This window comes from Leuciscus leuciscus (assembly GCF_965113295.1).
Source record: "Leuciscus leuciscus genome assembly, chromosome: 16".
In the NCBI taxonomy this organism is placed as follows: Eukaryota; Metazoa; Chordata; class Actinopteri; order Cypriniformes; family Leuciscidae; genus Leuciscus; species Leuciscus leuciscus.
The window spans coordinates 13,920,062-13,944,851 of NC_138740.1; the positions used below are offsets into that span (position 1 = coordinate 13,920,062).

Genomic DNA, 24,790 nt, shown 5'->3' on the forward strand with positions numbered 1-24,790 from the left:
GAATAATTGCAGATATCACGGGTGCTTTTGAAGTGCATAGAAACAGTTACATCAACAAATGACCTAACAAGATCCATCTGAGAAGGTCAAGTTTTACTTCCTGGATTCCAAAGGAGAAACACGGTCTTTGCATTAGTGAGCTGTCGTCTTCTCTGCTCAGAATGTACAAACAGAGACGCTAAGTGCTCACCAGTTCATCCGGACACATTTATCACTTTTATTCAGCAGGATTTAATAAATAATATCTGTGATGCTTAATAAAGACGTGAAAGATTAATGACTTCGACAATGCATAAGCACTTTGAGGCTAAAAGGAAGACATTTCTGAATTACAGTATAGAAGTTACTGTATAGAAGTTATGCTTGACAGTATTGTTTAGACATTATTTTTAACATTTTTAATTTATTGATTAAGCAGTGTAAAAGAGAATAAATAAATATTTCTGGACAATTATCTAAGCGCCTTTTAAATATATTATTTATTTTTAGCACAACAGCATAAGATACACATGACTTTTTTGTCATGATCATATCTTTAGTTTCATAGTTTCGTTGTCATGTTCTGTTTGGTTTCTAGTTCATGGTTATCACTTGCTGTCTCTGTTTTACCTGAGTTCTAGTTCCTTGGTTTCTATGGATACTAATTAGTTCTCACCTGTTCCTTGTTTCCATTAAAGATCATCGGTAACACTTTACAATACGGGTGCACTAATAAGCATTGATTCATGCGTAACTAATGCACAGATAATCATGTGTTAATGTATGACTCATGAAGAACTAAAATATTAATTAATGATTACTGCAGTAACTAATAAAGATTCTAAATGATTAATAGTCAAGTCAAGTCAAGTTTATTTGTATAGCGCTTTTCACAATACAGATTGTATCAAAGCAGCTTCACAGTATTAAATTAAAATAATACAACAAAGTTTGTTTCAAGAGGAATTTATTGATTGATAAAATAAAATAAAATATCCCCAAAATATCCCCAACTGAGCAAGCCAAAGGCAACAGTGGCAAGGAACCGAAAAACTCCATCAGGTGACCTAATGGTGTCCTAAAACTCCATCAGGTGACCTAATGGAGAAAAAAAACCTTGGGAGAACCCAGGCTCAGTCGGGGGCCAGTTCTCCTCTGGCATTTATGAGCTAGAGGCCGGATTGTAGTTTGAACTAATTACTATAGATTACTGTAAGTAATATATGAATTGTTATTAATTAATTGTGTCATAATGTATTAATTACTTTATAACTTATTTTATTAACTAAAAGTTTAAATTAATGCGTTAATTACCACAATTGGTCAAAGCAATGTACTTCAACTTCCAGTTGTCTGCTTTAATTAATCATTAACTAATGATTTGCAAATGTATCATTATGTTATGACTTTACTTGTTGAGGCACATGACTATTAACTAATTGTTAAGTAATATGCCATTTATGGGTTTTGACAGTTTGCACATGCTGTGAATGTAATGTCAAAGAATGTGTTTGAAGGATGGGTGAGTTGGGCTAACATTAGTTAAGCATGAATTAATGCAGATTAGTGCACCCGTATTGTAAAGTGTTACCAGATCATCTCAGCGTATTTAAGCTTTCTGTTTTCTTAGGGGCCGTTTACACTACATCGTTTTAAACTAAAAACGGAAGACGCATTTTATACACAGAGTTTATACGCAAACTGTATGTGTAAAACAGGCGTCCTTCTTGAGTATTAATATGCAGCTATAATGCACATAGGTGATTTTGAATACATTTTTCATGTCGATATACAATGGTTACATACTGTTAAAACTAATCGTGGTATTGATATCTTCGTAAGATTGCCGACTCTATAGTACAGTGGCAAGGGAAACTAACTTTAGTAACTGAGAGCCCCCTAGTGGTCAGGAGCATTTTCGTTGTGTTGAGGCTTGATTTCTTTGTGTTGTGGCTTGTTTACGTTTTGTTTTGGCTTGATTTTGTTGTGTTAAAGCTTGATTTCATTGTGAACTTATGTTTGCTTTTTAAATTTCATTGTGTTGTGCACTACTGGGCCACCGTAGGAACGGGAATCGTTTTGATGACGTTGTCATCTGTACAAAGAAAAAAACGTTTCAGTTTTTAGCACATCGTTGTTGCGTAAACGTACCCTTAGTTCTGTACCTTGCGTTAACGGTAGTTGTGTTGTGTTAATATCTCAGTATTCATTAATGTCTCCTCGTTTTGACGTTCTGCGTCACACATCTTATTTTTATGCTGGAATATATCTGTGATTGTTCTTACATCATTAAAACATAACAATAATTGTATTTTCTCGATTTTTGCTGAAGTCCTCAATTCAGATTTGCTCATCTGGTTTATAATAGTATAGATCTGACTTTTCATAAGCTTTTCTCTTTTTTTTTTTTTCTTTTTTTTTTTTTTGGTCTTTGGAAGGCCATATGTTTGTTATGTAACAGAACACAGCTGTTCATGTCAATTTGCACAGCAATCTAATCACAAGCTGTGAATTATAAGGTACAGTGTGAGGCAAATTCTATAGTAATTACAGAGAGATCACACTAAACTAGAGGCATCAAAGCAAATTTAATATGTTCACTAGCAGTTATGAATTTGCTTGATGGCTCTATTTCTGACTTCTAAACATAAGTTACAACATACATAATTTTGTCATTTAAATTTGTTTTATTAGCACCATCTGCAAACAATATTCCACAGGTGTTTATCCCAAAGAGCGCCAGCAACTATTGGCTTAAACTTGCCAATTTTCTATACCACAGTTTATCCGAACTTGTTCATGTAAGTGAATTTAAAAATGAGTGGCAAAGTCATCATTCCTGAATTGGAAGTTTCCCCGCATCTGTTTCATTAGCGAGTTTTCAGACAGATATTGTTGCCAGTCAACAAAGCAAAGGCATTATATCACTGTCTCAAACCTGCGTTCTTTCCTGACAAGCAATTAACTGAAGGAATATTGTGTTGTCTGAATGGAACTTGGGAGGTATTATGAAACAATGGCTCAGAAACACCCCTCATACATCTCACCTGTCAATCACTGCCCTGGCTGTTTGAATTTATTACTTATGAATATGTAGTGAATGGCTCTCCAGTCATGTCATTTAAACATTGATTGATAGAAAATAAATAATCCCAGTTCTGTTTGAGTTAGGTGACCTTTAAACTATATACATACCAACTTGTATTATATTATAATATTTCAGGCTTGGTGTGATTTCATTTAAATAGCAACATCTCTAAATGGCAGAATGCAACCAACATGCATCATATTATTTTGTTTTGTGACTTCTTCTTAATTTGTATCATTTATGAGTTTTTATTTGTATTTTTATTTTGTTATGTTTGCTTTCTCCTCCAGTTTTGTTCCCAGCATGATAATGTAATTTGTGAATCATTGGCTTCTGGACGATGTGTTATTGTGCTCCCACTCTGGAACGAGATAAAGCGGTACACCGGACAACCCGCATACTGTACGTAGTGACATTTATAAATGAGTGGTAACTCCATCTTTGAGGCTCAAATTAATTTTCACTTCACTTTTAAATAAAAAATAAAAATTCCATGTTAAGATGAGGTAGTGCTGTGAGCCGCTTGGCTGGTCGTAGCCACATTGCTTTTTAGTAGATTGGATATCTGAAGTTGGAAAGTGTTCATAAAAAAAAGTCTGCATACCAATAAGGTCCTGTTTTATTTGTGTGGTTATGGATTTGAGGAAAAATGCATCCCCCTGCTTCAGTTTAGCTTGGAGAGGTAAGCATTTCCAGAAATTTAAGCAAACTAATCAAAACTTTTGGTATACAGCACTGTGTTTCATGGGTTTAATATTTAGGAAACCTGCAGTGAAAAACTAATGCAATAAATTGACACTGCCACATTTTAACCCTCTCTTGCACAGTGGCAACATATAATTCGTTTTTAATAAAAACTGATATTCAGAAAAAGCAAAAATGTGTATTTTTTTCTCTTCATTTTTGTGCATGTTTGTGTGTAAAGGGAGCATTTGCACTCTCTTTACTGCTTAAACTAATATAAACTAATATAAACTAAACTAATATAAACTAAACTAATATAAACTAAACTAATATAATATAATATAATATAATATAATATAATATAATATAATATAATATAATATAATATAATATAATATAATATAATATAATATAATATAATAGTCACGCGGGGTCTGAAGAAGATGAAGATGGACAACAGGATTATAAAATAACAACAAGGTTTATTAAACTAGAAAGCAGCAGGCGTAACAGTGTGCACTAACACAAATAACAACTGACCACTGAAGCGTGAACAAGGAGGAACTTAAGTACACAGTGGTGACAGACTAAATGATGAGCAGCTGAGATGAATGGTTAGTGTCCACGGAAACAGATGAGTGGCAGAAAACAAAGACAAAGAACACTTGTGAAACTATAAAGAACGGTTCCAGAACGCTGACAATAATATAATATAATATAATATAATATAATATAATATAATATAATATAATATAATATAATATAATATAATATAATATAATATAAAAATAAAAACTAACTGGTCAAATGTGGAAAAAACATTAAATTATATATATGGCAAATATTTGTCATGTTTTGAGTTTGTTTGTTCACGTTTAGAGTTTGTCTTTTATCTGTTCTGTTCATGTCTGTGTTTCTAGGTTGGTTTTCAGTTTGTTAATTAGCAGGCTGTCTAAAATCATAGACAGTAAAAGAAATGGACACAGCGAGCCCATAGACTTCAAAGGAGAAAAGTGAAGTAAATTAGAAGCACTCACTTCCTGATGGCTGAGCGTACTGCGCAGACTCAAACTGAGCTTGATGACGTAGATGTGATGTGTCTGACAGTTGTAAGTCTTCTAGTAGCTGTGCCAAGAGAAATCTGAATCATTCCCTTCCGAATCTTGCAGAGACGGAGAGCGTGAGTAGGAGCTTTCCATGAGCTAGGAGCAGGAGCAACTTTATGACTCTCTATGGGCTTCTCCCTTGACTTTATCGGACTTCATGCCTCCACGTCCCCCCGATTGCCTACGAGCTTCTCCTCCTGTCTATACGGTAATCTCTCTACTGTGCGACAGAGAGTCACGTGGTTATGACGCAATCGTTAGCCTATTTTTACAAAAACGGCTTCTACAGGGCCATATCGTAAGATACAAGGTAATGGAGCCTTTTATACATTGTCGTGTTTCCTTAGAAATAAACAATGGACAAATGGAGTCTTTAAACGCCTCAGATGTAAAGTTATTCTGTGTCAAAGTGACGCCAAAATGAATGGGAGTCAATGGAATGCTAACAGCAGGTGATGGCTTGTTAGCCAATGGATGCCCCCATAGAAGGTACGCTTTCCGGGTGCTGGATTACCCTCTTAGATAAAATTCGTGCAGGACACTTGTGCTGTGTACCAGCTGCTTTGACGCGATTATCAAGTTAACTGACTCGTAATGTGTACAGTATCTCACGACCTCCCAAGTATCCGAACTCGCACCGTGTACACCCTTACTTTCCCAGCCTGTTTGTCACTTTGGTCACTGATTGGTTTCGTTCTGTTCAGGTGAGTTTAGTTCATTAGCCCCTCTCATTTGCTGTCTATTTAAGTCCTGTGTTTATTTCAGTTCTATGTCGTGTTCAGTTGGTTGTTCTTTTTCTGGTTCCTGTTCCTGATATTCTGTTTTGTGAAGATTTTAGTTTATTTCTAAATAAACACTGCTGGATCCCGTTTTATCTCCGCTGTTATTTAGCGTTGTAGTGCAAATGGTCCCTGTATTTTGACAAAGGATGTAGTGTACGCTTTTGAAGTTGATATTGATTTTACTGAGCCTATCACTTCTGATTGATTGAGGAGATGACCTGAAAAAACAGGATCGATTTCATTTGCCTCGGAGGCATTTGGGCTTTGACCAACCAATCAGAATTCATCTCAGGTTGATGCTACATTCATCAGGTGTAATGATTGGAACGTCTCCTCTAAAATGTGTTCTTCTGCTTTGTTTTTTAGGAGAGTTTTGGCAAGCATTTAATTAAATAAAAGGCTATGAAATGTCCTCCAGCACAGAGCTTATGATAAAGAATTTCACATCAGCTGAAAAAGGCCCTAACACTTTCCATTGAGTGATAATGCATTAAAAAAGGAGTGAATGTCATTTTGGTATCATTGATATACTATATCAACATCAATTTTCATTTAACTCATTATTACATGGCTCTTTGGAATACTTAATCCTGATTGATCAGTTGCCACATTCTGAGGTTTTGACATTTGACATTTTTTCTTAATGGACGCTAAACTATTTAAACCACCAAAGTGGAGAAAGGAACAATGTGTCATCATAACTGGGCTAAACTGGATTCCTACGATCACACAGCGGTTTCTTCCAAATTACATTTTAATGCCTCATTGTCTTCTGTCATTATTTTGCTCATGCTGGCACTGTACATTAGATGTACATCCCCAACAGGCCAATCACAGTATCTTCATGCTGGTGTATTGAAGCTAATGTTGTGCTGGTTGGGCTGACCTGGCTGACCCTGTGATGGTCAGAACAGGAGTTTGCAGGGGGCAGGAGTGAAGTGCTGGTCCGGAAACACCAGCGGCACTTTATCAATCAACAGTGACATCTATTCCAGATGGTGCCACCTGGCCCACTCCGTCAGTGACAGCGGTTATTTCAAGACACTGCCAAAAGCAGGGTCTGGATTTAGCTGCTGGCGTGCACCAGAGTTCCGTCATGGGTCATTAGATTTTGGGAGTTGAGACTGTTTTAAAAATTATTATGAGGGGTGTTGGTAAGGGGTGAGGTATTTTTGTGTCTTTTAGCATTCAACATTATTATTTCATTATATCACTGCTCATAGGAGAATATAAAGAGCTACAGAAATTGGGCTTGCAAAGTTGGCACATGATCAAAGACATGATAAAATATTAACTGGAATCCTTGGGTTCATGTCACTGCCCTTGTAGTTCTTGCACACCACAATTTTTTTGGTCCGAATTTATTCACAAATATGATTTTAAAAAATCACTTCATATATATACTATGACTTGAATATGTATCTTCTAGGACATGCACATTTGTCATTTCTATATTAAAATAGATTTTATATATATATATATATTAAGGGATTAAGGACAAACATGGTGATAAAACCGTCTCTAAAAAAAAATGTCTTTAAAAAAAATCATATAATTTGACCTTTTTATGATACATCACGGTTAGTTCAGATTGTATATCATCATGTGGTGTGCCTCCCAAAAAAAACCTTTATTTAAATGTATGGATAATAACTTAAGAATAACTGAAGAATAACTGAATAATAACGGATGAAATTTATGTCATCAGTTATTATGATGATAATAATAATAACCCCCCTTTTCCTATTTTTATTTATCATGGACACTCTTTTTGTCATTCACCCATATACAGCTTGACATACAATAACCCCCTAATATTATTTGGGCATATAAATCTAAATTATAGTGTATTAGTCAACAAAATATCAAAGTAAGGGTCATCTTGCAGTTAATTTAAAGGCTGTGAATCAAATCCTTTCATTTAGTGTAATTTCATCAAATGTATTTGACATCACTGCTCTTCATATATGTAATTGCTGGCTTGTTTTTCTGTGTATACGGTGATTGTTTTGTGCAAGCATTACTCTAATCATCGATGGATTCCTGCCATTAGACATTTATTACAGTAATCAGCACAATGTAAATACTGTAATTTTGTGATTGCGATCCATAATTAAACCAATTTATTCCATGTCTCCATCTCTCTTAAAGGAAGTTCAGTGAGCATGGGCAAGGTTAACAGCTTTTTGTGATTGCGGTTATGCCGCTATAACCCTGTCACCCGATAAGGTAGTCCTGAGGGCCGTGCTCCCCATATGGCTCCGTAAATAACATCTTTTCCGCAAGGGTGGAATTATCAGGGTCCCCGTAGGCTCCAGGCAGACTGAATAAACAGCTGGTTGATAAGAAACCTCATTTAAACAACTGTCTTTCTCCCTTACCAGTGTACAGTTGGGGTGCTTCCCATTTCGCTGAAGCTTTATTCCAGATCAAACGTGCCTGGGTGCTGGGAACACCAGAAACCCAAGGGAGCATAATCGTTTTATCCCACCAATTTATTTTAAGGTGATAACTTTGGTTGTTGAAGAAGAAAAGGCTGAAAACTGATGTACTTTGACAGATCAACCACGAAAAAAGGAAAGACTGCACAAGGCAATTTGTGTTTTTGGTTGTGAGGACCAACTACTGTTTAAAAAGGGCTTTATCTTTTGGTTGTTTAAGCCTGTTAACGATGGTTCACACTCAAACAGCAAAGACACCCCCTATGAAGACAATCCATTTGTACGCATCTCATTACTAATTGGATTCAATTAACCCTAGCACTTTGGGCAGACTTATGTAGACCATCGGAAATTGTTCAGTTAATAATCACTCAGTTTTGGACAAAATGGAGGTGGGATGGGGAGACTCACATAATTAATAAGACAGATGGAATGTTTTAGCACCAGTTAAATTCCATTCAGGTCACTGCACATGTGAGTCAAATGGACACGGGAGGCTGACCAGATGCAAATGAGGTGTGACTTGTTTGGCAGACGGTGGTAGACATCATCTTGATTGTGCAAAAAAACACAATTAAAAAAAGCTCAAATATTTCAAAATAATACATTAAAAAGTGTAGTAATTGAGTATGAATGGGGGGTTGTCATGTGAGAGGAGGCAATGCCTCCATCGCGCTATGATTGGATCTGATTGATAAGTGCGATTAATCCTGCCTCTTGTTTTCTTGCACGTTCACAAATGAGCAAAATGATGCCATTGATGGAAAGACTAATTAAAAAGTAAGTAAACAACTCAGCCACATAGATATCAGCTTTATGTCACATCAGAATCAAACTTGAAAGGCTTGAAAACTATGTTTTTTTTTTGTTTTGTTTTTGTGGCCAATCTCAATCAGCTTGATGAAATTAAAGGTACTGTGTCTGTGGCCAATGTTTACCGAGCTTGATGATTGATGATCCGAAAATAAGTTGACTATTAAAAAGAACAGCTGAACATCGGTTCACAAATAAAATGTATTGTTTAAATTGTCACTGCCTTTCGTTATTATTTTCGAATAAATGTACAAATTCTTAAAAACACTAACTTGATGAGACTGATACATAGAAAATTACATTGCTAATGTAAAAATACCAAATAAAATTGTATTTGGTAAAATTGCATCATTACTCCAGTCTTCAGTGTCACGTGATCCTTTAGCAATCATTTTAATATGCTGATTTGCTGCTCAAGAGACATTTCTTATTATCATCAACATTATAATTTTTTTATTTTTTTATTTAAAATAAAAAATAAAACATTGTCCTGCTTAATAATTTCGAGATTGTGATTCTTCTAGAAATTCTGATGATTGGGGTTAAATATTTATGAAATCAGTGTGTTCTAAACAAATAGAGTTAACACAGAAAATTGTGATAAAAAAATCTCTCTCTCTCTATATATATATATATGTGTAGTGCATCCTTTAATTTAAGCACAAAATATTTGTTTATTGCATGTGTTTTTTGTTTGTTTTTGTTTTAATCTAATCATTTTAGTTAATTTTCATGTAGGGTTCCAATAATTTGAGTTGATTGTTACATATATACCGTACAAAATTATATAATCAATGAATTCATTAAGTAATAAAAAATAAATCCAATTAATTTGACATATTAATGTGTAATAATATTACCAATAAACATGAATATATTCTATAAGTTTTAAATTCTTTACTTTCAACTTAATTTTCTTCTGGTGCAGCATATTGTGTTGCAGTGGGTGAATAAGTCTTAAGTCGTTTGAATATGTTGGTATATGATTTCAGATTTTCCTGCAGGCAATGCATCAGTCAACTGGGCCTTAAATTGCAGTGTAAAAAAGTTAAGTTGGTTTGTGAAGTCTTCCACAATCTGAAGGTCGATTATTGCAGTCAACCTTGCAAGTTACTCATCCTCATATCATGATATAAAACATTTGTGGTTTAAAAATCATATAACTTCTAACTGATATATAAAGCAACATATAACTGACATAAATAACATATTTTGCAGCACTAGACACACTTTTAGCATCAAAAAGAAATTCGATTTAGTTTTTCAAAAGCAGCAATTTTAGAATGATTTCATCAATTAATCCCTTGACTATATATATTGTATTTCATCTCAGCCCTTTCAATCTCCTTCAGTTTTGATGAATGTTTGTCTTTGAAAGTATATTTGAGCTATCTTTTAGAGCAGGCTCTGGATGTTGTTGTACTGTAAAGCCAGTCTCAGCTTCATTGTCAGAGTTTTTTTTATGCTTCTTTAAATCCATGTCTTTTCTGGTGAACATCAATGCCGGGTGAAAATATTCAGGTAAAATGAATATGCAACGAAAGTCACCTACTATGTCAGAGGAAAAGAAAAGTATAATAACAATAGTATTACATGAACAAGAGGAATTCACCAAAATTGATTATTTTATGAACACACACATTGCAGTACAGTGAAATCATGTATTGTATAGAATAATTGAAGTTAGGATATCTCTTATTCTCTCAACATAATCTGAAGTTCATTAAATTGCCGTAAACAAACTCTAAAGTTCTTTGATTCACTCCTACACCCTCAGGCAAAGCCCCCATAGTTACCCAATATAGCAAATAATCATATACAGAGCATATTCAAATTAGACACCAGTGCTTTCTTGATCATTTGATGACAAACATGCAAGGAAATATAACATGGTTTTTACAAGTTATGGTCTCATCACTTAGGTGTCAAATGCAGAAAATGCATGTTCCTGCAGATCCGGTGGAGGTACCTGTGCGGCACAGTTTAAAAATCAACCTGTCTGAAAAAATTCAACCCCCTGAATAGCAGATTTATTATCTATCTAACATATCTATCAGATCTATCTAACAGATAACATCCCTTACAACAGCACAAATCTGCAAAACAGGTGTGGTCTCAAGCAAACCTGATGTAAGGAATCAAGGGCTTCATTAGTTGCACCAGATGTGCTTGAGATAGAACACGTGAAATATCTGAACTGGCTAGGTTTGTTGAGTTTCACGTTTGACTGCTTGTTAGAAATATGGCTAAGGCTAAGTCAAGAGAATATATCATCACCCTTCACAAAGAAGGAACAGGATACAAAAAGATAGCGAAGGCACTAAATGTTCCAAGAGACACCGTTGGAAGCATAGTTCCCAAGTTCAAAGTTAAAGGAACAGTTGTTACACTACCTGGACGGGGCAGAAAAATGAAGCTATCAATGGCTGCAACCAGATTTCTGAGAAGGCAGTTTCAGAAAGACCTGTGAGTGACTATAAAAGACCTGCAGCAAGACTTGGCAACAGGTACTGAGGTTTCAGTTTGCACAGTAAGGAGCATACAAAAGGCACACACAGGTGGTTTCCATGCCAGAACTCCAAGACGTACAGTACACCACTACTTACCCAAAAGCACGAGAAACATCGGCTCCAGTTTGCTCAAAATGATTTAAATAAGCCACAGAAGTTTGGGGATTCTGTTCTGTGGAGCGATGAAAAAAAAAAACTGGAACTTTTCGGCCCTATGGATCAGCGGTATGTTTGGAGGAAAAAGTATGAAGCATATGCTGAAAAGAACCCTCTGCCAACAGTTAAGCATGGTGGTGCTCGCTGATGCTCTGGGGCTGCTTTGCATCCTCTGGCACTGGAAACCTGCAGCATGTGGAAGGAAAGGTGGATTCATTGAAGTATCAGGAAATCCTAGGAGAAAACATCATGCCGTCAGTGAGGAAGCTGAATCTTGGGTGTCATTGGACCTTCCAACAAGACAATGATCCCAAGCATACCTCAAATTCCACTAAGATTCTACAGTGGCCATCACAGTAACCTGACTTGAACCTCATAGCAAATCTCTGGTTGAATTTGAAGAAGGCGGTTGCAGGACACAAACCCAAGAATATTACTGAACTGGAGAACATTGCTCATAAGGAATGGGATACGATTCCTCAGACGCTGTGATGTCGAAGTCATTAGTAAACTTTGCAAGATGGCTATGGATGAACACCAGTTGTTTGAAACGGCTTTGGCCGCTACAATGAACAAGTTAGACTTGGCTTTTTATCTAAAACAGGAACAGAAGATGGCGCTCGAATCGTTCCTTTGCATGAAGGACGTTTTTGCTGTTTTGCCGACCGGATATGGCAAATGTCTAATCTACCAGTTAGCTCCGCTGGTAGCTAAGCGTATGGGGCTCTGGATACGTCACCCCGTGTATTGCTGTGATTAATCGTAGTGTTATACAATTGCGTGCAGTGAGATTTTCAAATGCATGCTTGGTGCCACCCCTCGAGCTGGGTGAAATTATATTAGTCGATGCCAGACCCTTAATCTTTCAGATTTTGGGTCTGGATTTCCAGGCTAATCACATGCACAAATTCATTCAAAATCACCACCTCATAAAATAGTTGTTTTCTCATGAGACAGAGTTAACATATAGCATTGGATACTTATCAAATAAAACATATGTTTAACATCACAGTGCTTATTCACATGGCTTGTTTTCTGTAATGTAAAAATGGTTCATCATCATCTTTGTTTTCAGAGGTTTTCAGAGTTTCAACTTAGTTTTCTCTATCAGTAATTCAATTCAAAGTGTTCAATTCAAACCTCTTACAGATGTATTTTTTTAATATCTTTTTTGATTACTTTATTTTTTTTAACAGTACCTATCCAAAATCTCTGGCAAGTGATGCTTCAGAAGGTTAACATCTAAGTTTACCTGTCATATCTGTTACCTTTGGGCAATATTTTCAGTTTAGGAGGAAGAGCGTTTGTGCCAGATTTAAATATATGAAAATGCAAGTGACTGCAGGTGCGGAGGGCCGGTTCTACATTATTGTGAGGGAAATCTCTCATCCTTCCATGCTGTTGCCTCCACACTGAACTTACATGCAAATGAGCATCTGTAGAACCTTAGATAGAGAACATCCTATCTAAATCCAATTTGGCAAATGCGTATTTATCAAACGAGCCGAGAAGCGCACCTCTGTTTGCCAAGCCGGCAGTGGATCCCACTTCATAGCATCCTAACCCTGCCTGCTTGTATGACATTTGGTGGGTAATCTATGCCATTATTGTTTCACCAAAGCTGAGTTTTATTCAGCACTGTGTGGCTCAACATGGTGTTTGCATAGTGCTTAGTGTTTTTTTTCAACAGGTATTAAGCGCCTTGTACTGTCAGCATTAAACAAACCAGGAAGAGCACTCCACTTTGCTTGTAAATTTTATGCAAATATTAGGATGAGATGAATTAGGGTGTGAAATCTATCATGAATTAAACTGTAATACCTGAGATGGTACAACTTGTGGGTTTCATGACTGTATTTGAACAGCAAGTTCCCTGAAGGGAAACTTCAGAGGCTATTGACTTTGGGCCAGATGGGGCCAGCTAATTTTCTGCTTGATATCACCCACATTATTGCAAATGGCATCCTCCAAAAAACATACCGTTACTATTGCAAAGTGTGTTGATATTCTGAAACCTCAACAGATTTCCGTGTAATTTTCTTCTGAATGTTTGAAGGGGAGTCCGGGACATGCTAATCAGACATACAGAATGCATTCAGGACACTGCTATCTACAGTACATCATTTTGGTCACTTTTTGAAATGTTCTCATCTTACATATTAATCTACAGTGTAATAATAATGAAAAAGTGTTGATATCAAGTACACATGTAATTGCTGAAACAAGGGCACTTTAATGCAAAGTATGCTGTCTGTTTTGTTCATGAAAGAATCCTTGCAATCCTTTTATTATTTTGTTTTGCCCATTCACAGTTTATGTCATCTCTTATGTCTCCATATTTTCCTGCTCTGAATGTGTGAAATTACCCAGAGTTCTCTATGACCCTGGATACTTGGATACACACAACAAAGCCTTTGACAGAACAAGCAGTGGGCCCACAGCACACTGAGGCTTGTTGATGTGAGTCCATATTATTCAAATGCCACAGCCCACTGGGATCTTGCTCTTGGCCTTGTTTTAATTCAATTCCCTTTGAGTTGGAAAGACCCTTTGTCTCCATAACACTTCGTTTGATTGGAGTATGGCCTATGGGGCATGTAAACCCCTCACCCGGGATGTTTGTTCCTCCCCAGCCTAGATGTCTTCCAATCGGATGCCGTTCTGTAGCTCCAGCCACCATTCTGTGGCCCCAAACTTGTTGACTTTCAAACAACTCCAGAGTTTTAATGAAGGACCTTAGTGGAGACAGCACCAACCTCTGTCTGCGTTTTATTACATGGCAGGACGACAGGGCCTCGGGTCTAACAGGGAAGGGTCGTGTGGACGAACAGGTGGGCTATTACTGCCTCGCGATCCCCCTGCGCTGGGTGGACGGCTACTAGGTCATCCAAGGCCAACATGGAGGCGGGAAAGAGTGAGTGAGGCTGTTTTTCACTTTGGTTTTAATTATTGTGCAAGATCGGGTATAGTAGTCACCATCTGGGCAATTGTTAGACATGGGTTGTGAGCTATGACTGGTTAAACATATCTGTGCTCAACACAGTATATAAATATAGTTAGAGGAGTGTCACAGCACTTAATTCAGAGGCATTTTGTCTTACTGTTTACAGAATGCAATAATGCAAAATTCTCCACCCTTTTGCTGTCTTTTTTTATTTCTTTTGTCTGTAACTACAAGATTCTAAGCAAGACTTGCAATCAAATTTAGTCAGTTCATATGTACTCTGTGTAATAATACTCTTTGACAAACCATTTATTTTTTCTTACTATACTTAAATTGTAGAAATACACTGTAAAACATTATTGTTGGTTTAACTTAAAAAAGTAAGTTACCTGGTTGCCTTAAAATTTTTAGTTCATTGAAATGATTTTTTTTGTTTTGTTAATATGTGTTAAAAAGGAGATTAGTTTAATAAATAGAAACTCAAAATATTATGTTATCTGAGCCACATTAATTATCTAAGTTGATTTGACAAAAGATTAAAAGTTGTGATAACAAATCATGAAAATATTTTTTTCACAGTGTACATACACGAATACACACTACTCTTCAAAAATGGAATCAGTACGATTTTTTTTTTTTTTTTTTGACAGATAGAAGAAAATACTTTTATTCAGCAGGGATGCATTTACTTCAATGCCAAAAATAAATAAAAATATTTCCAATAAATGCTGTTCCATTAAACTTTTTATTCATCAAATAATCCTAATTACTTCAATCTAATGATCTCTGAAGGATCATGTGAAACTACAGACACGAGTAATGATGCTGAAAATTCAGCATTGACATCAAAGAAAGAATATATATTTCGAAGTATATTAAAATAGAAAACAGTTTTCAAATTGTTCAAAAATAGTTTTTTTTTTTTACAAATAAATTCAGCCTGTGTGCATAAGATACTTAAAAAAAATATATATATATATATATAAAAAAAAAAAACATTTAAAAAGATTTACTGACAAATCTTACATTTTATGGTGTTTGCTGATTTATGGATGGATGGATGGATGGATGGATGGAACATGTTTTCAAAGGTGTGACAAATGCTTCCCATATATTTTATTGTTGATGTCAAAGATCTAATCTAACTTTGGTGTATTTTGGCAAAAAGTCTTCTGTCACTTGGCAGAAGCAGCTAATTAAGCAGATTTCTTCACACACTATTTGTCTGAAATGCCATGAACTAAACTATGCACTATGCAGGGTAAAATAAATATTAATAAATAGTTTGTTTTAAGAATGTTTTTATTTATTTTTGTATGATCATTTCAATTTTGGTACAGTGTTGGTCACTAGGCCTACTTGATATCTGATGTCAGGTCGGTCCAGCAACCGCATAGATTGGCTCATATTACAAGAAATAGTGACCAGAGGACAGTGTGCACAGGCCAGTGGTTAGGGGAATTAATCAGAAAGGTCAGGAAATTTGGAATACAGCCATTGTTTCGATTTGGCAGGACACAAGTGCAGCGGCCACTCAAGCTTGAAATGATGTTTCCTTCCAGAGCTAGATGTGTGCGTGTCCCATCCTCGCTCACTGTAGGTTAACAGCATTTTATTTATTTATTTTTCTCTCTCTCTGTGTGAATGAATATCTCAGTTTTAGGAAGACTTCAGAATCTTCAAGCCTGTTTTCTCTTTATTTCTTGAAGATTCCTATCCTAACAGCGCCTCATGAATCAAGTGTACTCTGACTTTCTCTGAGGTGAAATTAATTGTCATGAGCTGAAATTATGCATATTTGGTTTGTAAACATTGTTGGCTTTCATTATCTCTAGAGAATGAGCACAACATTATTAAGAAGACAAAAAAACAGTCTCAAAATAAAAATCATTATAGTAGCCTACTTCGTGACTCACTCCTCATTCTTGACTTTTGTCCCCAAAGCATTCAAACTAACATCATGAACCTATTCAGATTTCTGTTTTGTAATCCAGACAAGAGTCTTTCAAACTTAAATAATAAGAGCGTCTCTTTATTAATTTCAATGGACATTTTTTTTCTGTTCCTAAAGGGATAGTTCACCCAAAAATGAAAACTCTGTAATTATATATTTACCCTCATGCCATTCTAAACCTACGGAAGCTTGTTTTCGCAACTGGTTAAAAAAAAATCTTTTTTAAATAAGGTAATTTTGAATTTATTACGGAGCCCCTAAAGGGACCGTTGCAAAAATAAAAAAATATACAGATATTTCCATGCTCAAAGTAAACTATTCCTTGTGCACAATAACATTTTAGACCTACTGTCTATAACATATTTCCTTTGTGCGTCACTAACATTTTACTATGAAGAAAATAAGAGTATGGATGTGCATTCATTAATAAAGATCTATTTGCAAAAATTTTTTGCTTTTGTTAGGGCAGTAAACCACTTAGGGTAGTATACCACTAATATCATCAAACTAATATCTGCCCGCTTTAAAGCGTTCTCTGTGATGGCTGAGAAAACCACGCAGTGAATGGGCTGATGGCCCAAAATGGCTGTTTGCATTGTCCTATTTGCCAATTTCAAGGGTCCATAAAAAATAGGCTGATACTGTTAACAAGTGCTCAAAATATGGCTTTCGTTGGGGCACTGCGTCATATTTTAAAGTCCCTGTAAAGGCAATTCTAAAAAAAAATTCTAAACACATTAGAAATGTTAGAAATGTATTGCTAAAACATATTACAAAGACTGTGAACTGTGAAGTGCTGAATTGTGGAGTTAGACCGTTAAACAGTTTTTCACCATTGCTGTGTTCCGGATTTTTTGGGCGGGGCTAAAACGGGGGCTCAAAGCCCCTGAGATCCTGGACACGCCCCTACTTGATGACGCACTGGAGCCCCTGACGCTGGCCCCTCCCCTAAATAGAGCACAATCACATCAGTTTACCGATCGCGAGTTACTGTCAGGCCTCTTCCTCCCATCCATCCTCCCTGACGCGTACCGTTACGGTAGGGCCGGCTCAGCTATCGGTAGGCGCCGGCGGTGCCGCGGTAACCTACCTGAGAAAACGTTTTGGAAAAGACAGGCTATGGACCCAACCAACTCTATAGGAGGGGAGGGGAGAACTCCCTCACATGGTACAACCCATGCAGAGGCTGCGCGCTGCGGTGTCAGAATGCGGAACGTGTGTAGCCTAATAATCTAACTAACGTGACAAATGTGAAACAAATAAATAAATATTCGACCGGCCCAAAAGTGAAGCGGCCCCTCCCGATTCTCCCGATTACCCACCCCGGGCCTGTTGACAGCCAACGCTAGGCGCCGCTAGATGCTAAGTATCGGGAAGCGCGGATTGAGTGAGAGCGAGTGGATCACGTGACATGAAGCAAGCTCGGTCTCTGCCTCAATGTTGATAATTCAAGACAGCTTTTATTGATGCTTTAAAATTTAAAATTAACTGAAGCCCCTTAACTACTATCTTATTTTATTGTTTGTCATTTATTATTGTTGTTTATATTTTTATTTTTTTTCATTTTACGTGCTCCGTTCCCTGTTTGCAATGATATTTTTGTAAATTATGACTAAGCCAGTTATTGTTGTAAATTTGACACTTCAATAAAAAAAAAATAATAATAAAAAAATAATAATAATAATAAAAAAAAAAATCCTGCATGAAACAATGGTTTTAGGAGCAAACAATGGCAAAATGAGTATATTATATGTGTATTCCTGAAAAGTTTTGTTACAAAAATTTATATTTGGAATAAAATAAATGCAATTAATAATGTGGTGAATTAATAAAGCTCTTGGAATTAATAAATGTAATGTCAACATTTCCTTTGGTGAGGCACTGCCTACCCTGCCTACCCTGACCGCACGTCCCTGGTCAGTACTATTACTACAGCCTACAGTTTGCTAGCTAGCTATGCATTCGTCACGGAAATGCGTACTACCTGGATGCGATCACGTACAAAACAGATCGGTGTCCTTATTAAAATTTCCAAAAAACGATCATATCAAGAAGAGGTGGATTAATTTAGTGAAGAGCCGCCTTGATGGAGAGCTGAGGATCACCGCCAAAACCTGCCTCTGTAGTGATCATTTTACACGGGATAGTTTTATAAACTTTCGTCGGAGACAACTGGGATTTGATAATCCGCTGTTACTGGTGAATGGGGCCGAACCGACTATCTCTCGCCTCGGTGTTCATACTCCCGTCGCGCCGACAACTGGTGCTATCGTCGGCAGTGCGTGCGTGCCCACCAATGAGTGTAAGTTGCCTTGTGTGCTTATGTTATAATTATAGTAGGTAGTCCAGGCTCGAACATGTATGGCTTTGTAAAAACAATTAAGATGCTAGGGTGACAGACAGTTGAGTGTGGCGATGGCAGCTTTCCCGCGAGTGGGCGTGGTTTCAGCGCAGCCAGTGGACACGCCCCCAGCGTTTGAGAGCAGAGACAACTGCTCATTTTTTCAAGATTTTGATAGCTTATTTTATGTAGGCCTACTTGCCGGCTTTTTTTATCGTTCAAATTTGGCTGGGTGGCTAATAACAAATTTTTCTGTGGTGTGACAAACTCAGAACACATACTTAATTTTGACTTTACAGGGACTTTAAGGGCTTATGTCCACTTTAACTAATTTAACTGTGAAATAACCAAGAAACCGCGTTGCGAAATGGGCTCAGTGTGCATTGTCATATGCCAAGTTTAATGGTTCATGAAAAAACATTGGTACAGTAAAAAATGATCAAAATTTGGATTTTGTTGAATTTCGTTTAGTAATTATTTTGTGTTTTTGTCATTTTTTATTATTTATTTTATTAGATATATCTATATTGTTTTTAGTTTTACAAGTTAGTTGTCTGTAAGTTTAGTCTGTTTTTAGTTTTTGTCTGATTTTAGTACATCATGATAAACTAAATGGAAATTAAATAAGTGGCTGTCTTTATGAATAAAATACATAATTATATTTCAGTTAATGTTTGTTTTAGTTCAAGTAAGGTTTTTTTTTGGTTTTTTAATGTTTTTATGTTTTAATTTTTAGTTAATGATAATACTGTAACCCTGGCATTAATTGGCAAGTACTGTAACTGAAATAAAATGAGTTCATGTTCAAGTTGTCACGTTTCCCTCTGGTCCCTCACTATTGTCAGGGGCCGTAAAAACAAGTTTTTGAAAACGGTTTTCAAAGTGTACGTTTTTGAAAACGATACCGTTATTGTCTCTGTGTAAACTACAAAAACACAAATTTGTGAAAACGGTGATGTCATGCGCATGCATATTACGTGTTCAGTCTATAGACGCATAGTATTTCTTTACAAAGTGACATCGCCAACTACTGGCCAGGCAGCAGAATACAGCGTTTTTAGTTTTCCGTGTCAATGGGAATAGTTTTGATGATGATGTCATCATAAATGTTGACTACTTTTTACATGACTTTTCCAGGCAATCACAGTTTTCAAATTCTCTCATATTTCCCAGTTTTAATGACTGTAGGAATCCTGCACTCTGCTTGCATGCACAGTGTGATGCTGTAACCTGTTGAGATATAGCACTAAAATAAGAACACACTGCTTACAGCTGTCTAAAACAGACCAGGGATTTCTGAAATTCTGAAAAGAAGAGAGAATGAATGAGACATATCTAAGTCCCTCAGGCAGGGATGTGAGAGGGAGAAAGTTTTGAGATTTGTGCGACGAGGCAGAGTGGCATTCGCGGCAGACGGAGTGATGGCCGGAGTGTTTGTGTGGCCATGCTGAATGAGAGCGCGTCTCAGGCTCTCTTTCCACTCTGAATGCTGCGCTGAATGTCGGGCACATACTCTGGGGGTTTGCTTTTGCATCTCATTAGGAGCTCACAGGCAGAATGAGAGAAGGAGACGACCAGCTGTGCCAGGAAAACAATCAACATGAACACTTGTTTGGGCTAAAACACAAGTGGATCTATTATTTGTTATCCAGAAGGAGAGACTGCAGGTATTGTAGACACTCCAAATTGCTGTAGATCAGTCACATTGAATCCCCTCCACCCCCCCAAAAAACATACACATATCCTTGTAGACGTGTTCTTTATACAATATCAAAATTACATTAAGTTTCCATTACTATGAAGATAAGGCTGCAATAGTAAATATCAGTACTCTAGAAATACAGTATATATATACTATACTATACTATACTATACTATACTATACTATACTATACTATACTATACTATACTATACTATACTAAAATTCAATATAAAAAGTTGCTACAAACCAGACCTTTACAGTCATACAGACAGGCAAATTACATGCAGGAAGAAATATTCATGGTAAATTATTATTATTAAAATTATTATTATTATTATTATTATTATTATTATTATTTGATAAAATGTTTTAAAATCGAGAAATTAATGTAATGGGTTAGGGTTAAGCCTCTCAAGGCTTATTGCTAGAATAGAATAGAATAGAATAGAATAGAATAGAATAGAATAGAATAGAATAGAATAGAATAGAATAGAATAGAAAATTACTTTAAATGACAAGCCTGCTTCTCCGTCAGACTACAACAGCAATGATCCAGTATTATACTGTACATTATTCAATAGATGTTTGGAAATAACTGTATAATTAAATTATTAAGAGTAATAAATATTTGGCCTTGTATCAAACTGTAAAATGAACTGGGTTGCCCAGGGACAGTTGTTTTTCCTAAATATCCACTGAATGATGCACATACTGTAAATAATAATAAAATAAAATAAAATACATTTCTACAACTTTAAGAAGTAAGCTAATGTGTTTATGAGTTAAGCTGGGTGTCGATGAATGTGTTTGAAACATCTGCTCTACACAAACTGAATTCTGCTTCTACATCAACTTAAACACAACCCCAGAAAGTCAAAAATCAATGATTTCGCCACCATAAAGAGTTTGGAAGAAACGTTTACTACCAATGCACTAGAAATTATAGATGCTATTTCTGTTTCTGTGATGCTGCCATGAGCTCTAGACAGGCTGTGCTCGCCTTTGAATGTGTGCCAGGCTTAAAGCACACCTGTCACTCTGCCTCCTGCCTGACTCTGCACTCTGGGGCCTTTCTACTTCATTTAGAGGCTCTGCCTCCACTCTGTGATTTGCAGTCACCCTGAACGCATAAGTCTTCTTGCTTGTTTATTCTCTGACATCAAGCAGGAGCCATTATCTTCACATTCTTACTTTCCGTCATTTATAAGTATGCTAAGCCCCTCTCTCAGCTGAAATAAAAGCGGCCATAAAAGCAAACTGAAATTGGATCCACCATAAAGAATGTCAAATTGGTTCAATAGATCCAGCAGTGGAAGTGTGTTCTCTGCACTAGTTAGAACCCAAATGTCTGAGCTGAATGTTCCTCGGTGACAATCCAGCATCATTGAGTCATCAACACAGAACTGAGCCAATGGCAATTTATTTGATTGGGATCGATACCCCTCCAGCCGCTGCACTTATTTTCTTGTCGTCGATGGAGCTTGCCAAATGGTGGGTTGATAAAAAGCTAGCAGCTTTTAAAATCTGCTGCCTCTGAAGTCTATTCAGATGAACAGTTAACATCCGCTGGACTTCATCAGAAGTTATTTAGTTCTCAACTGGTGGGTCATGACCCAAAAATGGGTATCACGTCTGTTCTGATAGGTACTAAATGCAGATGCAAATAATAAGATGCAGCTAACCACATATTCTTGAAAAGTTCGGGGCAGCAAATAGATATAATTTTTAAACCTTTAGTTTAGTAAGTGCTAAGTAACTTTAATTTATATTGCCAGTTACTTTGCTCTGTCAAGGAAGGTAGTTCCAAACCAAGTCAAAAAAAGAATCAGTTACACCTTCGAGTGACACAGTGTGTTGTTCCTGAATGAATCAGTGTATTTGAAAGAATTGGTTAATTGAATAATTCAATGACTCACTCATAAAGAAAGTCACTTGTTTTGTTCCTGAAGAAATTAGTATATTTTAAACAAAATGGTTAATTGAATGATTAAGGGACTCACTTAAAGACAGTCCCACTTATTTCATATCTGTTTTTGAACAAATTATCTAAATGAATGATTCAATGGTTCACTTAAAATACATTCACTTGTTTTGTCCCCAAATTAATCATTGTTTTTAAAAATGTAATGTATGCATGGATGATTCAGTGTCTCACTTATAATGACAGTCAGCCACCTTTTTCATTCTTGATATGAATCTGTATTCTTGACTGGATTGATTGTGTGAATGATTCAACAACACATTCATAAAGACAGTCACTTTTTTGTTTCTCCTTATCAGTGTTTTGAATAAATCAGCTGAGTTACAGATTCCACGACTCAATCATAAAAACAGACACATGTAATTCCTGAATGAATTTGTGTATTTTAATGAATTGCTTGATTGAATGATTCATTGAGTCAGCCATAAACCCTAACCCTTCCCCTAACCCTAACCGCGAGAGGCGTCAAAGCTTACACTATTCCTACTTTGCGTCTCTTTTGGCGTAAGTCGACAAGCGTAGGCCGTCTGCCGGAAGCTAGTTATTTTAGTTTTTAAAGTTTTAAATATGTATTTTTTTCTTACACAAACACATTGCTTCACTTCAGAAGGCCTTTTAGTAACCCCCCGGAGATGTGTGGATTACCTTTATGATAGATTGATGCTCTTTTTTGGGCTTCAAATTATCGTCCTCTATTAACTGCCATTATAAAGCTTGGAAGAGCCAGGACATTTTTATATATATATATATCTCTGATTGTGTTTGTCTGAAATAAGAAAGTCATATACACTAAGGATGGCTTGAGGGTGAGTAAATCATGGGGTAATTTTCATTTTTGGCTGAACTATCCCTTTAATAATGTACATTTCAAAGGCTACTTTTGTGTGATAAACAAATGCAAATTTTTTATACAAATGCAAAAGCATAAGAACCATAAACCAATGTAACACAGTTTTTGCACTGCCTGTGTGGTTTAGCAGCCCTCCTTTATTAGAAAAAGCTGAGTTTAGTCATTGCCAGTATTGAGGCTTTTCCCAAAGTTAGACAATGCTTCAGAAATCACCCAGAGCAAAGCGGGAAGCTTTTGAAGTGGATGCCGTTCTAATTTCAATCCAAAAGTGCCTGGCAAAAAAAAAAAAAAAAAAAGAGCAGAAATTGAGTTCCGTAAAGGCACAAAAGGTTTTGAATATGTGTGGAATGGCTGATAATGTTGTCATAATGAGGCACGGTTATGCTCTATAACAGGATTAGACGGCGAAAAGTAAGAATGCAGCATTTTTCAAGGTACAAATTCAGGGCAGCAACAGAAAGTTCAGCCCTTGATTTAGTCTACTACACATCCTTTATCTCCAAGATCATGGTGTGAAGACCTATATTTTAAACCTACTGTAGCATTGCCTGATTGATGTGGAAAGCAGCTAATTAAGTGAAAGAGCAATTATTGATAATGGTCTAATGATACATTATTTGAATAAAGTGCCACCTAATTCAATACTTCTGATTATGTGATGATGAAGCGAGTGCAATTATGTTCAGAAGACTGGCTGAATTTAACCAAATCCATCAATTTTACAATGAGACTGTGGCTTTTTCTATTACTTAGGATCATAAGGACAGTACAGTGGCAGATTCTTAAGCTTGCACATCTAAAAGCACATTTCGAAACTCAGACACTCAGGGACTGGAGAAAGCATTCAAAGTCAAGGATCGCAAATTGTCTACAAGCTGGTCGGAGGCTGATTAGCTGCAGCAGCCATAAACAGTATGCTCTCTGAGAAGGTGCCAAGCTTGTTGATGCACATATGCATTATGCTTGATTAATCTGGGAATTGCTTTTCCCTCGACAGTTTAAAACAGGTCTGTCTGATAGAGACAAAAAAAAAGTTTTCTGGCCCTTTCTTTCTCACTTCAGACAAAAATAAACAGGACCAGATGCTATTTCTCAAGTGCTATCTATTTGCGGGATATATATATGTTCTCTAATTGACAGACAAAAATGAATAGGGTTTGTAATGTTATGACTCAAGTTGACCGTAATTGAATCAATAAGCTCTTTTCCACCCTCAGTGGCTAATTACTCTCTAATTATGAATTTAAGTTACATGCAAATGAACAGAATATTTCTAAAACTATTATCAGGTCCAAAGATCCAACGAAATTGTACACTTAGCAGAGTTTACTGACCCATATAAAATAATGGCGCACAGACCAATAAGGTTAACAAGAAATTAACTCAACAATCTGAGTTCACTGCTCACCTATTAAGGGGGTCATGTTGTGGTAAATTGTATTATTATTATATTTAAAT

General features: G+C 36.3%; 1 protein-coding gene and 1 long non-coding RNA gene across 4 annotated transcripts in view; one reads left to right on the forward strand and one right to left on the reverse strand.

Moving 5' to 3' along the window:
- LOC309478043 overlaps positions 1-24,790 on the reverse strand; it is a 384,226-nt gene that overhangs the window by 131,125 nt on the left and 228,311 nt on the right. The window lies entirely within an intron of this gene.
- sgcd (sarcoglycan, delta (dystrophin-associated glycoprotein)) overlaps positions 1-24,790 on the forward strand; it is a 276,212-nt gene that overhangs the window by 38,868 nt on the left and 212,554 nt on the right. Inside the window, exon 1 of one of the 3 annotated variants that reach the window (XM_082141407.1) lies at positions 14,293-14,473. The exons of the other annotated variants lie outside the window; for them this stretch is intronic. Within the exon in view, the coding sequence (XP_081997533.1) occupies positions 14,336-14,473 (138 nt within the window). The 5' untranslated portion in view covers positions 14,293-14,335. Of the gene's footprint in view, positions 1-14,292; positions 14,474-24,790 lie in introns of those variants that run through there. 3 annotated transcript variants of the gene reach the window in all.